The sequence below is a fragment of the Pseudorca crassidens genome, chromosome 13 (genome assembly GCF_039906515.1).
Source record: "Pseudorca crassidens isolate mPseCra1 chromosome 13, mPseCra1.hap1, whole genome shotgun sequence".
Taxonomy (NCBI): Eukaryota; Metazoa; Chordata; class Mammalia; order Artiodactyla; family Delphinidae; genus Pseudorca; species Pseudorca crassidens.
Window position 1 is genome coordinate 48,120,381 of NC_090308.1, and position 18,210 is coordinate 48,138,590.

Genomic DNA, 18,210 nt, shown 5'->3' on the forward strand with positions numbered 1-18,210 from the left:
ATAACTCCCCCATTTATTAAGTGGGTCTTATACTGTGAAATTACTTTAAACAAATGTAGAAGTTTACATCTGTCATTTATTTTTGTAATTAATGTTTATAACAGAATGCTTTCATGGACTCCAGATAATTAAGACAGTAGAATTATCTTACAATATGCTTGAGTTTATATTTATGCTTGTTTACTTTTTGAAACTAGTGCTGTGTTTAGTATCCTGTTCTGTTTCAGTTTTGTACTTCGTGTTTTGGCTCTGTCTAGTGTTTTCATTGTGACATGAATTTGTTTGGTATTTCACATTAATGTAATGGAAATATTATCAGAAATAATAAGCAATGCATGCATAGTGAGGGTGTTTACATATTACTGAGAGTTGTGCATTTCATTGTTTTTGTAGTTACAGTTTTGAATTTGAAAATAACTTGTAGAAAAAAATAATTTTTTTTGTTCATATGCAGAAAAGATGAAAAGGAATATGCATTGAAGCAAATTGAAGGCACAGGAATATCCATGTCGGCTTGTAGAGAGATTGCAGTAAGTGGACATAAATACATTATTTATTTTGTTATGATATTGGATGGTGATTGATATTAATATAAAAGCTTCACTAATATATAGAATGCATGTTATTTCAAAGATGTTAATTAGTTTAAGGATATTTTATATAAGATGAGAAAAGTTGCATAAACTTTTTGATTACTTGAAAGTCATCGTTGAACATTGTCTTAATGATATTTAGGATTTATAATCTTAGGAATACTGAGCTAAATGATTATTTAATTAATTTGAATTATGATTGAGTATAATTATTAATTTAAATTAGTAATTTAATATCTGTCTTTTCTGTAGTTTTAGGAGTGATATATGTCTTTATAGAGAAGAGGGTGATACTGTTAGATACTATGCATATAAAATACTTTTTCTGAAATAAGTGTTTTGGTATTACATTTTACTAGTTGCTAGAAAAATAAGAGTATCATAATAATAGGAGAATTCCTTAAAGAAAGATCATTTTTTTTTGTCTTTATATGGCATACTTGTACATTTAAGAAATGATTGTCCATAAGAATACCTAACATTTCCTATTTACCAGGTACCAGGCTTACTAAGTGCTTTAAAGTATTAATTAATTTAATTTTCACAATCATGAAATAAGTACTTTTAATATCCCCATTTTACAGATCAGTAAACAGAGGCAAAATCATAATTATGGCTTAGAAGTCTTAATATTATGTTCCCTTATTATAGTTCTTCAGTTTCTTATTTTAGTGTTTTAGTTTCTTATTGGGGCTTTATCATGATATCACATCTATAAGGGATTTCTGTCTCTAAATTATTAAATATATTGTCCATATCCATTAGATATTTCTGTCTCTCATTTGGTAATTATTACATATATTGCCCACGGTTCCATATTTCTACTTCACTCACATGGAAGCACTACATCATCACTCTTAATCATAAGAAAAAGAATGATGCAAAGAACACATGAGGCAGGATTTATTTACAACTGAGTGTCTGCCTTAGTGGCTAAGCTAGCCATGAGTCTCAGTTTCCTTATTTGTGAAATAAGGGAATTATAAGGTCCTTTCTAGTCATAAATTCTTTGATTTCAGAATGGGAGCTTCTCAGTAGACTGTGCACAGTTTGAAGGGCAGGGACCTTGTCTTTTTATCCCTAGTTCCTAGCATAACTACCTGGCACATAGCAGGTGCCCCATAAATGTTTTTTGAATAAATCAATAAATAAACAGAACAAAAAAGTTCTATATGATCCTAAGTTTGCTTTAGAATATAAATTTATTATTTAAAATGTTCATTTTGGCAGTTTTCCATTAACTGTAAATTGGTGTTTATAATGCCCTACCAGAATAAGCATTTGATATGTGATTTTTAACTCCCTGAAAGTCATAAACATTATTATTTCAATCAATATGAATATTACTGGTGTGCAATTTTGCTATTTTAGAGTATCAGAATTTAGTATAGCATTAATTCAACTTCCGTGAGTTAATTGGGTTAATAGCTGCAATTTAAGATATTGATTATTAGGAAATGAAAACCCAATTCTAGATGTTCTTTTTGAAACAGAGACATCTTCTGAGGAATACGTGGGTTCCGTTTTCTCAGCATCCTGACTAGCATTTGTCATGTCTTGTTTTATGATAGTAGCCATTTTAACAGGTGTGAGGTGATATCCTACTGTGGTTTTGATTTGCATTTCCTTGATGATTAGTCATGTTGAGCACCTTTTCATGGACCTGCTGGCCATCTGTATATTTTATTCTTTGGAAAAATATCTGTTCAGTCCCTCTGCCCATTTTTTAATTGGATGATGATGTTGATGATGATTTTTGCAATTGAGTTGTATGCTTTCCTGATATATTTTAGATATTAACCACTTATCAGATAAATAGTTTGCAAATATCTTCTACTCTGTAGGTTGCCTTTTCATTTTGTTGATTGCTTCTTTTGTTGTGCAGAAGCTGGAAAACTCATTCACAGTCTCTATATTTTTATTGAGGGTTTGCCTAATAGAACTTTAGGAAGTATGCAGAGTTTCTGGATTGAGTAATTTTTTTTATCATTTCCTGAATGACTTAACTGCAACATGATAGGGATTTTGACAGAGAGTTAGCATGTATGTTATTGCATAGTGGCTAAGTGCATACTTTGTAAATTATAAGCTCACGGGCACAGTTTTATAATTATTGCTTTATACAGTTGTCTTTTTTTTTTTTTTACATCTTTATTGGAGTATAATTGCTTTACAATGGTTAGTTAGTTTCTGCTTTATAACAAAGTGAATCAGTTATACATATACATATGTTCCCATATCTCTTCCCTCTTGCATCTCCCTCCCTCCCACCCTCCCTATCCCACCCCTGTAGGTGGTCACAAACCACCGAGCTGATCTCCCTGTGCTATGCGGCTGCTTCCCACTAGCTATCTGTTTTACGTTTGGTAGTGTATATGTCTATGCCACTCTCTCGCTTTGTCACAGCTTACACTTCCCCCTCCCCATATCATTAAGTCCATTCTCTAGTAGGTCTGTGTCTTTATTCCTGACTTACCCCTAGGTTCTTCATGTCATTTTTTTTTCTTAAATTCCATATATATGTGTTAGCATACAGTGTTTGTCTTTCTCTTTCTGACTTACTTCACTCTGTATGACAGACTCTAGGTCCATCCACCTCATTACAAATAGCTCAATTTCCTTTCTTTTTATGGCCGAGTAATATTCCATTGTATATATGTGCTATGCAGTTGTCTTTTAAATCACATAGAAGAAAAAAGAGTTAAGAACAAAAATACATTTATGCTGTCTTTTCTATTTACCCATGTTGTTACCTTTACCAGTGCTCTTTATTTTTTGTGTAGATATGGGTTACTGTCATATATATAGTTCTTTGATTTTAACTGAAGGTCTCCCTTTAGTATTTTTTTGTAGAGCAGATCTTCTAGGAATGAATTTTCTCAGTTTTTGTATTTGGGACTATCTTAATTTCTTCTTTTTTTCCTTTATCACCTATTTCTCCTTTGTTTTTTGCAGCATAGTTTTGACGGATATAGAATTCTTGAATGACAGTCTTTTTCTTTCTTCACCTTGACTATGTTATCTCACTGCCTTTTGGCCTCCATGGTTTCTGATGAGAAGTCAGCTGTTAATGCATGAAAATCTCTTGAACATTAGGAGTTATTTTCTTGCTACTTTCAAGATTCTCTCTTTGTCTTTGTCTTTTGAAAGTTTGATTGTATGTGTAGGTGTGGAACCTACTTTGAATTCGTTGAGTTTCTTGGATGTAGAGATTAATTTTTTTTTTTTAATCAGAGTTGGGAAGTTTTCAGCCATCATTTCTTTAGATATTCTTTCTGCCCTTTTCTTTCTCTCCTCTCCTCCTGAGACTGCCATTATGAGTATATTTATAGGCTTGATGGTCTCCCAAAGGTCACTGAGGCTCTGTTGATTTTTTTCTAATTCTCTTTTTCTGTTTATTGCTCAGACAGGATGTTTTCAATTGCCTATCTTCAAGTTTAATGATTCTTTCTTCTGCCAGCTTGAATTTGCTGCTAAGCCCCCCTCTAGTGAAATTTTCATTGTAGTTATTTTACTTTTTGATTCCAAAATTGCTGTATGGTTCTTCTTCTTTTTTTAAATAGACTTTACTTTTTAGAGCAGTATTAAGTTTACAGCAAAATTGAATGAAAGTTCTAGAGATTTCCCATATACTCCCTACCCCCACACATGCATAGCCTAACCTATTATCAACATCCTCCACCAGAGTAGTACATTTGTTACAACTGATGAACCTATGCTGATACTCAAAGACCATAGTTTACATTAGGGTTCACTCTTGGTGTTGTATATTTTATGGGTTTGGACGGATGTCTAATGACATGTATCCACCATTATGGTATCATACGGAGTAGTTCCACTGCCCTAAAAATCTTCTGTGCCCCACCTGTTCATCCTAAACCCATTCCCCACCCCCCTTCCCCATAATCACAGATCTTTTTACTGTTTACATAATTTTGCCTTTTCCAGAATGTCATATAGATGGAATCATACCGTATGTAGCCTTTTGAAATTGGCGTCTTTCACTTAATAATATGCATTTAAAATTCCTCCATATCTGTCATGGCTTGATAGCTCATTTCTTTTTAGTGCTGAATAATATTCCATCGTCTGGATGTATTACAGTTTGTTTACACATTCATCTACCAAAGTACATCTTGGTTGCTTCCAAGTTTTGGTAATTATGAGTAAAGCTGCTGTAAACATTGTGTGTAGGGTTTTTTGTGGACATAACTTTTCAATTCCTTTGGGCAAATATCAGCACAGTTGCTGGACTGCATGGTAAGAGTATGTTTAGTTCAGTAAGAAACCACCAAACTGTCTTACAAAGTGGCTGTGCCATTTTGCATTCTCACTACCAGTGGATGAGAGTTCCTGTTGCTCCACATCCTCACCAATATTTGTTGTTGTCAGTGTTCTGGATTTAGCCATTCTAATAGGTGTGTAGTGGTATCTTGTTGTTTAATGAAACTCTGCTTTAGGCTTTAAGTCCTGCTTGTATGGCATTAAGAGATGTGAGATTAGAGTCTTTTCGGATATTTCCTGGACATACCCACAGCTTTGCATATTGGCATGGTTACAGTCTTTATTACCTAGTTTCAATTCTAGAAAATGAAAACTAATCTGTAGTGGTGGATAGTAGATCATTGACTGTGTGGGGATAGGAATAGAAACAGGGATATATTACAAAGGAGCATGAGGAGTCTCTTGGGGATGATGTAAGTCTTCATCATTGTGATTGTCATGATGGTTTCATGGGTTTGTATCAACAATAAAACTCGAAAATGGTATGCACTTATAGCTCAGTAAATTCAGGGGGAAATCAGTAAAGGCATATGGGATTATTAGTGGATCAAGGGTCTGTGAAAGAGGAATTTGTAAGAATCAATGGATCACAAGCAAAACTGGAGGGATTGGCCTTGAATAGGAAATGGAACAGATAGTTCATCCTGTGAACCTACAGTGACGGAAGAAAGGATGGTGTCAACATATGTCAGTTTGCTAGGGAGATGATGAGGTAGTTACATTCTTGTGTGCCTCTTTTTGTGTGTGTGTGAATGTTAATGTGGTGAATGTTTTAAGTTATTGAAGGCTATGTGAAAATGTGCTGATCAAAAATAAGGTTATAGAAGTGTTATAGTCCACCTAAAGTAGGAGACCAGTCATGGCACCAGTCTGCATGACTGTACTGTTTTCTTCATTATAAGCCCAGTGTAAGAAGGGAGAATTCGAATTTTTTTTGACTGATGCAGTAGGACAGGAAATGTAAGGTGGTAGAGAGTCAGAGAGGTTAGGAGGGACTGATAGGTTGGGGAGAATGTAGACAACATCATAAATGAAAAAGCAGATAGAACTTGTTCTTTGCCTTTTTCCTTCTGTATCCCATAATATTATCTACCTCCTGGCATTTTCTCGTTCATATATAGACACATAGGTAGGAGGCTTTTGATTTGGAGAAAATTAGGAACAGTTTCACTCATTACTCTAAAAGAATGGGACTGTGACTGCAGGACACTTTCTGAGAGCAGGGTTGAATGATGAGAAAAGAAGTCAAAGAACTTGTAGCCATGGAGTGAACTTGGAAGAATGTGTACAGGATGGGAAGAAGTTTAAGAACTAAGATGCATCACTACCTCAAGTGTCACCAATAAAGAAAATCGTATCACATTTTAATTTCATTTGAACCTTATTGATCACAGGTGAATTATAACCCCATATCTTTGTACAGTGCTTTACAGTTTACAATATGCCGTAACAGGGAATAATTCTGGGTGATGAACATACTAGGAACACGTGAACATGAGCCCTTTTAGCTTGAGGTTACAGGGGAGTTCTAATGTAAAGTTTTTTTTTACCTTTGTGGCCTGTGTAATCACAAGGTTGCTAGGTTGAAAAAGTGATAAACACCATTAATTCAGATCCTATTAATTTGTTTCCTGGTTATGAAATTCAAAAGTGTTTATTATAAAATTCTCAGAGGGCTTCCCTGCTGGCACAGTGGTTGAGAGTCCACCTGCCAATGCAGGGGACATGGGTTCGTGCCCCGGTCTGGGAAGATCCCACATGCCGCAGAGCGGCTGGGCCCGTGAGCCATGGCCGCTGAGCCTGCGCGTCCGGAGCCTGTGCTCTGCAATGGGAGAGGCCACAACACTGAGAGGCCCGCATACCGCAAAAAAAAAAAAAAAAAAAAAAATTCTCAGAGAGTGTGGAAGAATCATGTTAAGAGCATCTGTTAACACTAACACTTAGAAATAATCAGTATTAATATTTTGTGTATAGTCTTCTAGACTTTTTTCTTTGCAAAAATACAGAGGATTTTTTTCCCATAAGAGTGAGGAGTCCATCAATTTTTTATAAAATGTAATTTCATCTGGGGTAATACAAAGGTAAAATTTTAACTATCAAAATAATAATTGTGGGCTTGCCTGATGGCGCAGTGGTTGAGAGTCCACCTGCCGATGCAGGGGACGCGGGTTCGTGCCCCGGTCCGGGAGAGGCCACAACAGTGAGAGGCCCGCGTACCGCAAAAAAAAAAAAAAAAAAAATTATGCTAGTTCTGTGGGATATAAGAAAAATTATAACTCTGGAGTACTCTTCAAAAAATTGAGATGGTCCCAAAGAAAGTGAAGACAGACTGGAAGGAAAATTAGTCAAGGGAAGAAGGATGGAGGGCATAGGTTGAGGAGGGAAGAGGAATAGAGAAAACCTGACTTCATGTCAGATTGCGTCTTCCTCAGTTTTGCCTTGTGTTGCTGAGAAGCCACTTCCTCAGTCACCTCTGCTCAGTTTTGCCCAGTGTATGTATCTGCCAGCATCCCAGAATCGATGCTCCCATGGTGACGCGTGGGATCAGTTGTAATGGATTGTTGCTTGCCGTTTTTCTGCATAGCACAAAGCAGGCAGGGTGGAGTGGCAGTTAAAACATTATTTGCTACTATTTTTTTTCCCTGTCTTGCCACCTTGGTGGCGTAGCAGGCCGCTATGTGAACTTAAGTGGAATGCTTAGAACTTTCCCTTGTCTTCAAGGAATTAGCCCTTTTTTTTTTATGAAATGGAAATGGTAAAATGTGTGTTTGCTGTGGATTCCTTGAGAACTTTAATTCTTTTCTTATTTTTATTTATTTTATTTTTGGCTCTGTTGGGTCTTCGTTGCTGCACGCGGACTTTCTCTAATTGTGGCAAGCGGGGCCTTCTCTTTGCTGCGGTGCACGAGCTTCTCATTGTGGTGGCTTCCCTTGTTGTGGAGCATGGGCTCTAGGCACGTGGGCTTCAGTAGTTGTGGCATGCGGGCTCAGTAGTTGTGGCTTGCGGGCTCTAGAGTGCAAGCTCAGTAGTTGTGGTGCATGGGCTTAGTTGTTCCACAGGATGTGGGATCTTCCCGGACCAGGGCTCGAACCCGTGTCCCCTGCATTGACAGGTGGATTCTTAACCACTGTGCCACCAGGGAAGTCTCAAAGCTCTAATTCTTACTAATACATTTATTTTTATCAATCTTAAAACTGTTTTGTTAAATTTCATGAATTGAAAGTTGAGAAATGTCTGTTTATTTTCATTAAGATTATTTAATTGTATCTCAATTGCTTTTATGTTGCACTGAGTGCAGATTTTTTCTTAAATATGTGTCCAACTTTCTAAGAGTATAGATTTGTGGAAATAAATCTGTGATTCAGGTACTTTACCCTTTCTATGCAAGGGACAAAATCAAAATATAGTATTAAGATTTTTGTGAAAAATACTAAAGGTATAAAAAGTTTTCTTTTTTCAGTAGACTTTTAACATGGTCTTCTGTAATAATTATTTTCATAAAAAGTTTGGCATGATTTGGGAGACTAGAACTAAATTAATCATGTATGAAATCATCTTGGAGCAAAATCTGTTCTTTGGTATGATCTTTGTGTTCTCCTTAGAGACAAACAGAAGTTTACTTTTGGGATTGAAGACTCAGCATAGATTTTTTTCTTCTTTAAAATGTGGGGATTTTTTTTTTCCCCTTGCATTGGATAGTGATATTTACTACTTTTCTCATGAAGATAATATATTTAGTTTGTTTGGCATTTAAATAAATATATTCTTGCTGACTCTTGTAATGAAAAATGAAGCCTTGTATGAGTTGGGGAGTAGGGTTTGGGATTATTTTAGGATGAGTCTGGGAGATGGATATAGGGTCAGCACAAAGGGAGGAACCATCATAGGATAGAAAATAAATCCTTTCAAAAGCTGAAAAAGTGCAAGGGGGCGGGTAGAAGGAGTCAGCAAGCAAGATAGATTCTCCAGTCCTTTCGTGTATCTGTCTACCTTATTGTAGATATTAGGTCATGAGTCTCTTCAAAGTTATTATTATTTGTGTGTGTGTGTGTGTGTGTGTGTACGTGTACGTGTGTGTGCATGCATGCACCTTTTGGAGTATGTTTCAAGCTGCTTTATGTTTCCTCTGAGAAGACTAAGTGACCAATCTTTGTATTCTCAGCAGCAGATTTAAATACCTATTGTTGCCAGTGGTAGAAAAGAGGTGGGCCATATAAGTTTCTGGGGTTTTGTATAAAGGTGACAAATGTGAGAAGGAACAGTTTGAGAAGAGATAATACTGGTCTTGCTCACCAGTTTCTCGTGTGTGTGTGTGTCAATGGTTCTTTTATTATTATTATTGATAGTAACTTTTTCCTATTTAAACTCTGACTAAAAAAACATCACTTTTAGTTAAAATTGTTTTCTGTGGTCAAAGTAAATTATTTTTAAGGAACTACACATTTAATTTTTAAAGTTTATTATTATAGAAGATACTGAATTATAAAATTTAACAAACTTGGTAATTCTACATTCAAAATAAGAGACTGAAGTGGGAAAACAAAGTATTTATTTGAAAAAAAAATATGCCTTAGGTTTCAGATTGTAAAGGGGGAGAGAATATGGACTTTGGTATCAGATAGACTTGAGGTTGTATCTGGACTTCACCATTACTTCTCTATATCTTGAGCAAGGACCCATTTTCTAGGTGGCTGTAGAAATGAAGGTGTTTTCAGGGAGAATCAGGTTGTACCTGATTTGCTTCGAGGGCTGGCAGTGCCAAGGAAGCAGGCCATGCAGCAGTCCACAGGTTGCTCGGATTCTCAGAATCCCTGAGCCTCTTAACTTGCTGATGTTCCAGATCATCCTCAGCTTCACCTTATAACCAGACTATCAACTAAATCTCATAAATATTTTGACAAAACACTTCTTTTCAAATATGTTCAAGAATCATGTAAGTTCTTAGGAGGGAGGAGTTGCATGTGAGAGGAGAGAGTCTGAGCCTTGCATATATGTTAGTGGTACATACTGCATCTAAGTTTTTGGGTTAAAATATGGCTAATTTCCACTCTTATTTCTAGTTCATCTTTCAGACTACTTTGATTTATCTGGATTTGGAATTAAACATCTTTCTCAGTCTGTGCAGTCTCTTTTTTTCTTTTTTTGGCCTAATAAAAATTATTAATCCTATAAACCAACTATCAACATATCTGATTTCTGTTAACCTTAGTTTCTTCATGTCTAAAATTAGATTAATAGTACCTAATCTCACAGAATTGTACTAAGGATAAATTAAAGTATGTAAGCCTTTTGGCTCATAACCTTCAGTTCCCAGTGAAGGTTAGCTTTCCCATTTTCTTTTAAGTTGAATTTGTTAGTGTGATGGAAAAGTAAATTGTGGGTGGCCTTAGCTTAGATCAGTAATAATAAATAGGGGGCCGGTAAATGTCTTTTAAAAATTCAGTCACTTTGTTGTGGTCTCTGAATGCTAAGTTATATTTAAAATGTACTTCAGCGGCAGATACAGTTGTGCCCCTTCCTCAAATATATCAGTCAGTTAACAGATATTGATCACTACTCTTTGGAACACATAGTGTTGCTTGCTGAGAGAATACAGAGCAGTATTTTCAGGAAGGTGGCAGTCTTTTTAAATCAGTTTTTGGGAATGTGAAATGTCTTTTCCCTCAGGAAACATTGACATAAATGATGCCCAGGTTACTGGTCTCTGCCACCAAAACCTGTTTGGCCTATGGGTAGCTGAATTATGGTACTCTAGTACTGTAGTACTTGAGGGCTACTTATAACATTGTTTCTATGGAGAACACATTCAGAATTAAAATCTTACATGCCAGGATACATCTTGCCTTGTCATAGTTTTTTAAATGGGAACAGGTTCTTCAGGTTCAGGTCACTGGCCAAGAATTCAAGGCATTAGAAATTAGAGTAGGGATTGGGGGAGATAAGCCATAGTGTCAGAGGATAGGTGGTTTTATGGCACCCAGAAGTATGGAATGGAAATTGTATTATCCAAGCAGCGGGTTTGGGGGATAGTTCTTCACCTGGGAGAAAAAGAGTAGGGAGTAGATAATGAGGGAGTTAAGGCAGGCTGGGGGACCTGTTAGGCAGCTGGTAGGGTTTCAGGTAGTAACCAGGAAAACGAGGAATGGAGGCACTTGGCCGATCAGTAGCCATCTTGAGTCAGTGGAGAGAGCTAGTGGACAGGGAAGTCTAAAGTGATAGGGATCACAAATAGGGAAAGGCCGTAATTAGGATTTTGGTACAATAACACATTTTAACAAAAAATTTAGATTATTTGGGAAAAGGAGTTTAGTTACTTCAGGTACCAGTAGATTATCATAATGACATAGTCTCACATATTATTCTTCTCTTACTTTGGCCTTATATGACTTCTGGTGATATAAGCTGTTCACATTTTTAATATAGATCTTTGACTTAAATAATGAACGAACGGGTGGTGCAGTGGTTAAGAATCCGCCTGCCAGTGCAGGGGACATGGGTTCGATCCCTGGTCCGGGAAGATCCCACATGCCATGGAGCAGCTAAGCCCGTGTGCCACAACATCTGAGCCTGCACTCTAGAGCCTGCAAGCCACAACTACTGAGCCTGCGTGCCACAACTACTGAAGCCCACGCACCTAGAGCCCATGTTGCGAAACAAGAGAATCCACTGCTATGAGAAGCCCATGCACCACAACGAAGAGTAGCCCCTGCTCGCCGTAACTAGAGAAAGCCCGCATGCAGCAACGAAGACCCAACACAGCCAAACAAATAATAAATAAATACATAAAATAACGAACAAACAAACAGTAACCAATCAGAACAGTGCAAAGTCAAGATGAAGTAGAACTTTAACAGATACAAACTAGAGTTAATAGACTGCATTTGGAAAGGATGAAGATTATAGTTCAAAACCAGATAATTGTATTTTATTATAATGGACAGTTATATATTATTATAATGGGAATGAGATAAACTGATAAAACATAGATACAGTAAGTTCCCTACATATGAACCTTCAAGTTGCAGACTTTCAAAGATGTGAACCTGTGTTCGCGTGTCCAATCACGTTAAGTTAGTTCACGGGTCTGACATGCATGCATCCTCTACAAGTGTTGTGCTTTTTTTTTGTTTGTTTGTTTTTGCGGTACGCGGGCGTCTCACTGTTGCGGCCTCTCCCGCTGCAGAGCACAGGCTCCGGACGCGCAGGCTCAGCGGCCATGGCTCACAGGCCCAGCCGCTCCGCGGCATGTGGGATCTTCCCGGACCGGGGCATGAACCCGCGTCCCCTGCATCGGCAGGCAGACTCTCAACCACTGTGCCACCAGGGAAGCCCAAGTGTTGTGCTTTTGTGTACTTTACTGTACAGTACTGTATAGAGTACAGTAGTACAGTATCTTTATTTCAAGCCCAGGATGTCCGGAACCAAGTGTAAAAGCAGCGGTGATGTAGCTGGTACTGCTGTACATTTCAAGGTACTGTACTGTAAGATTAAAAATGTTTTCTTTATTTTTTATGTTTGTTTGTTTTTTATGTATTATTTGTGTGAAAAGTATTATAAACCTATTACAGTTCAGTACCATATAGCCGATTGTATTAGTTGGGTACCTGGGCTAACTTTGTTGAACTTACTAACAAATTGGACTTAAAAATGCTCTCTCAGAATGTAACTTGTTTGTATGTAGAAGGACTTACTGTATTGGTTTACAAGCTTCTTAGTATACTCAGCAGCTCAGTAATTTCAAAGCTTGAATGGGCTATTTTTCTTAGAAGATTGTTCTAATTAATTGGAAATTTTACAGTTTTTAGATTGTAGTGATGTTATTAGATAATATAGCGTTCAAATAGTTGAAGAAAATCAGCATTTAAAACAAAATGACTGCCAGCAGATTACAGTTTGCTTAAGATAATGTTAGGTATTCTTTTTTTTTAATTAATTAATTAATTTTATTTATTTATTTTTGACTGTGCTGGGTCTTTCTCGCTGTGTGCGTGCCCTCTCCAGCTGTGGCAAGTGGGGGCTACTCTTCGCTGCGGTGCACGGGCCTCCCACTGCGGTGGCTTCTCCTGTTGCGGAGCACGGGCTCTAGGCACGCGGGCGTCCGTAGTTGTGGCTCGCGGGCTCTGGAGCGCAGGCTCAGCAGTTGTGGTGCACGGGCTTCATTGCTCCGCGGTGTGTGGGAACCTCCTGGACCACGGCTTGAACCCCTATCCCCTGTCCCCTGCATTGGCAGGCGGATTCCCAACCACTCTGCCACCAGGGAAGCCCGCCTGGTATTTATATAGTAAAATAATATTAGAAAAGAAAAAGATATTTGAAAATCTTATTTGCAGAGTAGTAAGTAACTAAGGTTTAGGTACAAGCTGTTTTTTAAAAAATTTATTTTATTGAAGTATAGTTGATTTATGGGTACAAGCTGTTTTGTCACCTTTTTTCTCTGTAAGTAAATTCTAATTTTAAAAAGAAGCTTTTTTTTTTTCTTCTGGATTGCCAGCCTTTCTGAATTTTGCCACCTTATGTTAAATTAATCTGATTAATAAGCTTAACTTTATTTGTGGTTTTGGTCTTTGGATGTTGCTGGCATGGTATTTATACTTTAATTCTCCTCAGAAAGAATTCTTAAAGTTAGGTTGTTTTAATCCAGTAGAAAAACAGGCTAAAGAGTTAAACAGGAACTTTTAAAAAATTGAAACATTAATAGCCAATAAATAAAAAAGATGCTCAATTATATTAATGATCAGAGAAATATAAAACCATAGTAAGATATACTTTTTTGCCCTCCAGATTGGTAAACAGTATCAAGTATTTGCAATGATGTAGAATACTGGAACTGGCATGTAGTATTAGTGGAATTGTAAATTATTATATTGCAACACTGAGGAAAACAGTTTGTTTGTCTAGCAAAGTTAAGATACACATACCTTTTTACCGAACAACTTCATTCCTAGATATCTATGCTGTAGCAGTGCTTCTCAGCCCCAATGGACCCAATCTCCCATTTTATAATAATTAATCCCTAGTCCCCTTTATTATCCTGAACTGAAATTCATAGATGATATGCCTAATTTAAAAAATCACCATAATCCCTTAATATATTATAAAAAATAAAAAGGTAATAATTTATAATGAAATAACATGTTTAAATATGTAAGAATCAGACATTTTAATTATAATATCTAAATGCTAATCAGGTCATAGATGCATACCCAATTGTGGAACATGTAATCGAGTTGACACTCAGTGTGTGGTTTGGGTAGTGTTGCATTATCATTTTTTTGTGTGTGTTGTGCTAAATCTGTACTGTGGTATAGGTGAATTGATGAGCTTGTGGGCTTCACAAGTCAGTAGGAGATTTGGAAAAGAAATTCTAATTGTTCCCCAAATTCTTACCTTGAATTCAAAACAGTGTGAAGCTTATTAGTATGCTAACTAATATCTTTATCTCGTCGTTTGATTTTTCATTTCACTTCTTTTTCTCTAATTGCTTATCCTGTTTGTTGTTTCTCTTCTTGTTTCTTATGTCTTATGTATTTTCTGTCTTTTTTTTCTACCATTTGCCAAAAGTAGGTCTGTTCCATCACTGTAGCTGTTTGTAATTCCACAAAGAATGTCTGTACTTGGGTTATCTGTTTTTCTTCTTATCTGGGACTGTCTTCCTATCTATTCAGTTATGCATGGTATGTAGGTTCATACTCAGATGGTAGGTAGCTTTATAGCAGAATTTCCCCAGAAGCATAAGGAAATTTTTTATTACATAAAAAATTGCTCAACTAAGTTATTAATTCACAATTTGAAATGCTTTCATTTTTCTCTAAAACAAAAGTTAACAGTCCAGTGGGCTTTATGGAATTGAGATTTCCATTGTTGTAGGTTTTTTGTTTTTGTTCATACATTAGCATTTAAAAAATGTTTTTAGTGTGGATTCACTCTGCCTTCATAAAATTTAGGTCAGGGATTGTGTCTGATATATTCACTCTTGAATCCTTGGAATCTGTCTAATACTGTGCTTGGAACAAAGTGGGCTCTTAATTAATTATTGAATAAATGCAACAGTTTATTTGAATTTGTTATTTTAACAATATTAACAATTAAAGGCTGAAGTTTTTTCAATACTAGATTTTAAACTTTCTGTTTGGGCAAATTATTATTTGAAATCTAATATTAAACTTTGTGAACTGTTTTCATTATCTAAAATTTTGGATCCGTTCTGATTCCCATAACCATGTATGATTTAATGAATAACTGGTGGAAATAATATTTATATGAATAATTATTCAAAGAAGTTGATTTTTTCATGAAATATTTGAGTATCTGTTATAATCCAGGCATTGTGTTAAATGCTAAGGATACAGTAGTGAACAAAATTTTTCCCTGAAGAAGTTTATAGTTTTGGAGGAGACATAGAAGAAAACACCAATTTCAACACTATAATCAAGGCCAAGACGAGATAAGCACAGAGTGCTAGAGGAGCAGCTAGCCCATTCCTGGGAGTCTGGGAGGACTCCTTGGGCGTTTTGAGGTACTACAAGTCTGAAAGACAAATAGGAGTTGGCTGGGTGAAGGAGAAGGAAGGAAGTGGGGGAGAGCATGTGGCCCGAGGAAACACATGTAGGAAGGCCCAGAAGTGAGAGAGGGCATGGGTACTCTTAGTTTTATGAACAACTATGGAGGAGTGTGCTGGTTTAAGTCCTTTCAAGCTTACCAAATTATTTAGTTATTACGGCAACAGTATGTAAATTTCTGTTGTGTTAAGCAACTGAAATTGGGTATTTATTTACTGCAGCAGCTAGGATTACCTTCACTAATGTGTGAATAATAGAGGCATTGTCCAAAGTTGAAACAAAAAATTGGTGTTAAGAATAATTTTTAAAGTAAACAGTAGATAAACTGAAAATGATCATATGAATATAAGAAGATGGAGATGGGGGTTGGTGAATGAGCTATAGTTGCATCTATTATATCAGAAAATCAATAATGTTTAAAGTTGGTGAGTCAAGAATAGTGATATAAATATTTACTTAGAGATATGAAATAATCAGAGGAACCAAAAACAGTAAAGTTTAAAGTAGTTGTATATAGGGAAGGGGAAGGATGGACCAGAGGATTATTTAATTATAGTAAGTCCTCTACACACGAACCTTCAAATTGTGAACTTTCAAAGATGCGAACATGCATCTGGTTCCAGCAAGTAACCAAAACCTGTGCCATCAGTGTCAGGCGTGAGTGAAATTGCAGCTTGCCTTCTGTCTCCTATTGCTGACGATCCTTCATTTCTACCATATCCAACCTCCTCTCCCTCCTCCAGTCAGTAACTCTTCTTGCCTGTTCACTCAGTGCCAGCCCCTCTACGCCAGCTGTTGTATGGTACTACTGTACTTTTCAAGGTACTGTACTGTAGGATTAAAAATGTTTTCTTTAGTTTGTGTTTGTTTTTTTATGTATTATTTGTGTGAAAAGTATTATAAACCTATTACAATACAGTACATATTGTGTTAGTTGGGTACCTAGGGTAACTTTGTTGGACTTACGACCAAATTGGACTTACGAATGCTCTCTCCAAATGGAACTCGTTCGTATGTAGGGGACTTACTGTATAATCTCTGCTATGTTATTTTTTAACAGTATAAATATATTATTTTAATAAAAAATTAAACTAAATTTAAAAATACTGTACATCCACTAGAATGGCTAAAATTAAGAAGACTGATTACACCATTGTTGGTAAGGGTATGGAGTAACGTGCTGGTGGAAGCATAAAAATGTACAGCTACTTTTTCAAAAAGTTTGGCAGTTTCTGATGAATTTATACACATATCTGTTGTATGATCCAGCAATTCAATTTCTATGTACATTTATCCAAGAAAAATTAACACATATGCCCACAGAAAACTTGTAAAGAATGTTCATAGCAGCTTTATTCATAACCCCAAACAGGAAGCAATCCAAATGTCCATCAGTAGAATGGATGAACAATTCATGGTATACCTATAAGAAAAATTACTACTCAACTCTAAAAAAGAAAATTGATACGTACACTAACATGGATGCATCTCAGAAACATTAAGTTGAGCAAAAGAAGCTGGACTCCAAAGAATACATATGGGCATGATCTCACTTATATGAAATTCAAGAACAACAGAATCTGTACTATGATAGAAATCAGAATAGTTTCCTGGAGTGGGGGGAAGGGTTGAGTGGAAAGGGGCACATAGGAACTTAAAGGGATGATGGAAATGTTAAGCCTTCATCTGGTTGGTGGTTACATAGGTGTATAAGTTTGTCGAAATTCAAGCTAATCACTTAAGATTTATGCATTTTACTGTATATAAATTGTAACTTAATAAAGTACTAGTGGTATAAAAAATACAAAGTAAAAACTAGAGAGCTTGGTGCATCAAAGGAATGAAAGAACTCTAATATGGTTGGCTTGAGAAGAAGAGTTGGAAGTAGAAATGTGAAGTGATAGGCTGGAGCCATCTTGAATGACTTCGTAAATTACCAAGGATTATCCTAAGAACATCAGGAAGCCATTGCAGATTTTTAAGAGGGATAATATTAAGTTTGAATTTTAAAACCATCTTTGCCTTCTGAGTGGATTGGAGAGGGGCAAGAATGGATGTAGGAAGACCTGTTAAAAAGTTTTTGCTGAAGCCAAAATGAAAGATGATAGTGGTTTGTATTAGATCGTAGCAGAGAGGTTGGAGGAAGGAGACATTTAGTGATGGTGAATGAGAGAGAAGATAAGGTTGAACACAATGTTTCTCTCTTGATCAGCTAGGTAGATGATGGTCCAGTTTACTGAGCAAAAGAGGAGAGTTGGGCACGAGGGGGTAGTTAGGTGAGGATGGTGAACTGAATTTCAGACTTGATTGCTTAATTGTTTGGGGAAATATGTAGAATATCGTATAAGAGTAATATTATAATAAGAAATATAATACTGTAAAATTTCAAGGATTTTTTACAATATAATCATTATATATTTATTTCTGTTCAAACTATTCATTACCCCTTCTTCTGTCTTTATGAAGAGCTAGATGATTTGCCGTTCATAGGCTATGCATAGTACAGCTACTGAACACTGGATAGTTTACACAGTAGGAAAGAGAAAGTTGGGTGATTTTATTTGAGAGTGGTTTACATTGTAACTCTCCATATTTAATTTTTTTTAACATCTTTATTGGAGTATAATTGCTTTACAATGTTATGTCAGTTTCTTCTGTATAACAAAGTAAATCAGCTATATGTATACATATATCCCCATATCCCCTCCCTCTTGCATCTCCCTCCCACCCTCCTTGTCCCACCCCTCTAGGTGGTTGCAAAGCACCAAGCTGAT

The 18,210-nt window shown here is 36.3% G+C and overlaps 1 protein-coding gene across 3 annotated transcripts in view; it reads left to right on the forward strand.

The window, feature by feature from the left end:
- CDK19 (cyclin dependent kinase 19) overlaps positions 1–18,210 on the forward strand; it is a 173,203-nt gene that overhangs the window by 55,968 nt on the left and 99,025 nt on the right. For all 3 annotated transcript variants that reach the window (XM_067702347.1, XM_067702350.1, XM_067702349.1), the window contains one exon: positions 455–530. In XM_067702347.1, coding sequence (XP_067558448.1) covers positions 455–530 — 76 coding nt within the window. The remainder of the gene's footprint in view (positions 1–454; positions 531–18,210) is intronic.